This window comes from Chenopodium quinoa, unplaced genomic scaffold (genome assembly GCF_001683475.1).
Source record: "Chenopodium quinoa cultivar QQ74 unplaced genomic scaffold, ASM168347v1, whole genome shotgun sequence".
Lineage (NCBI taxonomy): Eukaryota > Viridiplantae > Streptophyta > Magnoliopsida > Caryophyllales > Amaranthaceae > Chenopodium > Chenopodium quinoa.
The window spans coordinates 9,945-14,893 of NW_018743575.1; the positions used below are offsets into that span (position 1 = coordinate 9,945).

At 37.9% G+C, this 4,949-nt stretch overlaps 1 protein-coding gene across 1 annotated transcript; it reads left to right on the forward strand.

Annotated features, from left to right (window-relative positions):
* Positions 1-1,098: 1,098 nt before the first annotated feature.
* Positions 1,099-3,617, forward strand: LOC110682631. Its single transcript, XM_021858966.1, has 3 exons — positions 1,099-1,813; positions 1,897-2,115; positions 2,329-3,617. The coding sequence occupies exons 1-3, from the start codon at positions 1,099-1,101 to the stop codon at positions 3,615-3,617; spliced, it is 2,223 nt and encodes a 740-aa protein (XP_021714658.1).
* Positions 3,618-4,949: the final 1,332 nt, after the last annotated feature.

Below are 4,949 nucleotides of genomic sequence, written 5' to 3' on the forward strand. Positions count from 1 at the left end.
CATCTAACTGTTTCCTGTATATAGATAAGTTAGTTCAATAGATAACTCATATAATCAATAACTTATCTAGGAAAACAATGTTCTATTTTAGTTGGTTCCCCCAACTGTATTGAACACTTTCAAAGACCTGTTTCCCTTAGCTGTTTGTCATCATTCAAAACTATCAATCAAAACCTAAGGGACTCAACAGTTGTCTCTGAACTTTGTCCCACTACAAATTAAGAATGGTAAGCCTATTGCTGTTCTTTATGCTGATGAAATTGAAGCAGGAAATAGGAAATGGAGTTATGCAATAGTTTTATATGTAGTTGGATTTAACCCTACAATTGCAGTAATTAAGCGTTACATTCTGAATGAATGGGGGATTGATAATAACCCAGATGTTTTTTGGCATGATGAGGGATATTTTATAATTAATTTATGATGCTTAGATAATTCAAATTCAGTGTTATGTGGTGGACCTCACATGTTTAATGGAAAACCTGCTATAGTCAAACCATGGTCAGAGAAATTTGACTTTAGTGCTGAAATTCTGCGCACAATTCCTTTATGGATTAAATTGCCTAAACTGCCATTGAACTGTTGAGGTGCTGAAACATTGAGCAGGATAGGAAGTACCCTTGGTGTACCAATATGTGCTGATGAGTGTACCTCAAGACAATTGAGAGTTTCTTATGCAAGGTTACTTGTTGAGATAGACATCACCAAGCCTTTATCAAAGAATGTCTGGGTGGAAAGCCCTAAAGGGGAGGTAGTGGAACTGGCTGTTATATATGAATGGACCCCTCCCTTCTGTGCTAAGTGTAATAAGGTGGGCCACATTTGTGATGATTTCAAAGCTAGTTAAGGCCAACCTGCTCCTAAGGTCCAAAATCAGAAAACCTGGGTGTAGAAAGTGAAGCAAGGGTCAGGTGTTCCTACCAAGAATACTAGTTCTAGTATTGGTAATTGGGAAATTATGAGGAAGAAAGGGAAGGAGCCTGTTGTGTCTGCTCATACAGTATCAACAGCTAATAAGTTTGATGCTTTACCTGATGATGCTGGTAAGTCTAAGGAACAGGACAATGAACCTAGCGGAGGTGGGCCCCCTAAACAGCAATGATTCTTACAGTATGGAATATTAGGGGTCTTAATGACCCCTGTAAAGTGGCTGATGTAAAACAGCTACTTGATAGAACTGCTATTAAAGTTCTTTGTCTGCTGGAAACTAAAGTTAAACAAGAAAAGTGTTGTATAATCCAGAAAAAGATTGCTCATGGCCTGAATTGGGTATGTAATTATTCTGTTTCTGGTAACGGTAGGATTTGGCTTGGTTGGAGAAGTGACAGGGTGCATGTTGAGGTAATCACTATACACCCTCAATTTATTCACTGTATTGTTAGTAACCTTGATTATAGTAGTCAGGTTGCTGTGTCTTTTGTTTATGGGTTACACACTATTCATGATAGAAAGGAACTGTGGAGAGGCATTAGGGCTGTTGGACTTGTGACTATTCCTTGGCTTTGTACTGGTGACTTCAATTCTGTTTTACACCATGCTGATAGAATTAATGGCTCTGAGATTACAGATTATGAAGTCAGGGATTTCAGAGATTTTATTGATCAATTGAATTTTGTTGAGATCAAAAGTAAGGGGTCTTTTTTTTCCTGGTCTAATAAAGCTCATATTGGCCCCAGAACTCAGACTAGAATAGATAGAGGGCTGGTCAACTTTGAGTGGTTGCATCAATTCCCAAATGTTGAGGCTGTTTACCTTCCTCCCTCCCTCTCTGATCATGCCCCCCTTTTTTATGAGATTCTCCCTCCTGATGTGGGTAAGAGGAAGCCATTTAGGTTTCTTAATCATTTGATTTCTCATCCGAATTTTTTTAATACTGTGCATGAGCTTGGAATGTAGGGGCTCAAGGTAATTCTATGTGTAGGATCTGGATGAAGCTTAAGAGTTTGAAGGCTAAGCTCAAAGATCTCAATGCCAAACATTTTAGCAATATTGATCTGAGGGTTGACTTAGCTCAACAGGTTGTTCTTGATATTCAAACTCAATTAAATACTGATTTTCAGTCCTCTGATCTGTTAGCTCAGGGACTGCTGCCATTCAGCAGCTTAAATACTGGAGGTCTATTCAAGAAAGCATTTACAAGCAAAAGGCTAGAGTAGAATGGATTAAGCTTGGTGACTCAAATTCAAGATATTTCTTCTCCATGATGAAACAGAGACAGGCTAGAAACAGAATTGACTCCATCATGACTAAACAGCAGGTTTTGCTTAAAACTCCTGCTGACATTGAGACAGAGATTGTCAATTTCTATAAGCTTCTTATGGGTTCAAGCTCTCCAAAACCTTGAAGCTCTTGACTTAGTTACTGTGAGAGCTGGTAGACAGCTTACTAGAGAGGCTCAAAACTTGCTGATTAGTCCTGTGACTGATGCTGAGATTGATTCTGCAATCAATGGCATCTCTGATGACAAAGCGCCTGGGGTAGATGGTTTTAATTCCAGATTCTTCAAGCATAGTTGGGATATAGTCAAGTTTGAGGTGTATGAAGCTGTTCATGAGTTCTTTGATAAGGGCTCTTTATACCCTCAGTGGAATTGCACAACTTTGACTTTAGTGCCTAAAGTTCAAAACCCTTCTTTTGTGAAGGATTTCAGGCCAATTGCTTGTTGTACTGTTTTATATAAGACCATTTCTAAGGTCTTAACTGCTAGAATTGCTCGGGTTATTGGTGAGGTTGTTGATGAAGCTCAAGCTGGTTTCATCCCTGGTAAGCATATTGGGGATAATATTCTTTTGGCTACTGAGCTAATTAAAGGCTATAATCACAGGCATATTACTCCAAGGTGTATGATCAAGGTTGACCTGAAGAAAGCCTATGACTCCATTGAATGGAGCTTTCTTAGGTCAGTCATGTGTGAGCTTGGCTTTCCTACTGTGTTTATTAATTGGATCATGGAGTGCATTTCTTCTATTTCTTTCTCTATCTTGATTAATGGCTCTCCAACTGCTCCTTTCAAAGCTAAGAAAGGGCTTAGGCAAGGTGACCCTATGTCCCCTTTCCTTTTTGCTATTAGGATGGAATACCTGTCCAGGTGCTTGCATGATCTTGCTAAAATTCCTAACTTCAACTTTCATCCTAGATGTGAGAAGCTTCTGCTCACTCATTTGATGTTTGTTGATGATCTCCTATTATTTTCTAGAGCTGATGAATGTTCTATTAAGTTACTGTTTCAAGCTTTTCAGAAATTCTCTAAAGCTTCTGGCCTTGTGGCTAACCTTAGTAAAAGTGAGGTGTATTTTGGGGGTATAACTACTGAATTACAGAAGGATTTCCTTGACTGTTTGGGTATGACTGCAGGTTCTCTCCCTTTTAAGTATCTTGGGGTGCCTCTCTCCTCCATGAAGTTAACTATCCAACAGTGCAAGCCCCTGTACTTTTGGTTCCCTGCACTTTTGAGCAAACAATCCACAAGCTTGTCAAGCATACATTCTAAATTTCTAATGCACCACTTTCGCACAAAAAGAATCACCGCCAAAAAGAATAAAAAAAACCATCATACAACAGAGTGGCATAACTCAGCTGCGCATCAACATCTACTTACTAAATATCCAAGAATTTGAACTCAGAATAGCAGCATAACACAGCTAAGCAGCTACATGAACTTTAATAATGTAGCAATTTTCAAGGGAGCGTCAAGCACATAAATGAGCAGCCAAGACAAACAAAGATTAATAACACAAGGAAACAGATCTACTTACGTCTCTGAGGCTGATGCATTCATGTACCCCTGCATCAAGGATAACAATTATATTAAAAAGCTTCCAGGTGTTATTTATTACTTTATCTAATATTTAAAGTAAACAACATTATTGATCTTAATTAAGAACTAATAAACTTGAAATACATATTTTAAAAAGTACCTCTAATCTAGTAATAAATACAGGTTGTCCCTGTCTCTGTCCGGATAAGTTTCCCTATAATTGTCAATAACAAAATTCAGAAATAATACTACCATGCAGAGAGAGAGGGCTCATCTCCTCAAAGACGGTAAGACACTGATTGAAATACACACAAAAATAATATTAAGAAATTGAACAAAGAAACCTCTCAGTATGAATCCACTGAGCTGCTGAGGTATCAAGAGGTTCATATGTACAAATATTTACCCTTAACTACCCAGTGCCTATTGAATATTTAAGTCAAGCACTATCAAGCTTATGCCTTACTGGCCTAAAACTCTAAAAGAGTATTTCAAACACAAATGTCCAAGAAAAAACTTGACCACAAGGCATAAGCCACTACAAATTCTTCTGTTTCCCTAAAGCAATACTAAACATGTTCTCATGGTCTCTAATCAGCACCCAACACATTCTGGCAATAATCAACAGGGCTGTTTATGTTGAAGCATGTCAAAAAGAATCATTTAAAAAACATTGAGCTAAAAAAGAAAAAAAATTAAAAACAGTAAAGCAAATTTGCGCTTCAACTTTTAAAAGTGCTTCTGGCTTTCATCTAGCAATATATATGGCTAAAAAGTAAAATTTTGAGAACCTCATTTCTCCATTAACACTGTTGAATATGTTCAAACACCCTAGATATGTAATAATATGAAGATTTACAATAAAATGAGAGGCCACTAAGACACACAAACACACACACACACACACACACACAAAACAAAAAAAAGTAAGCACACTGATATTTACCTCCCAAACTTTAACATATTTGGATTGTGAAGACTGTAAAGAAGACGTAGCTTGTTGAGACATCGGCATATTAGCTGCTGAATTGTTAACTCCAATAGGTTGCATTCCCGGCTGTAACTGTTGAGGCATTCCTGGAGTTGGCATCATAGAGCCAGTACCGGAAGGTGCACCAGTTAAACCAAGATTCGACATCATGTTTGGATTCATATTAGTCCCACTATGTGCCATAGCCGAAATATTTCCCTG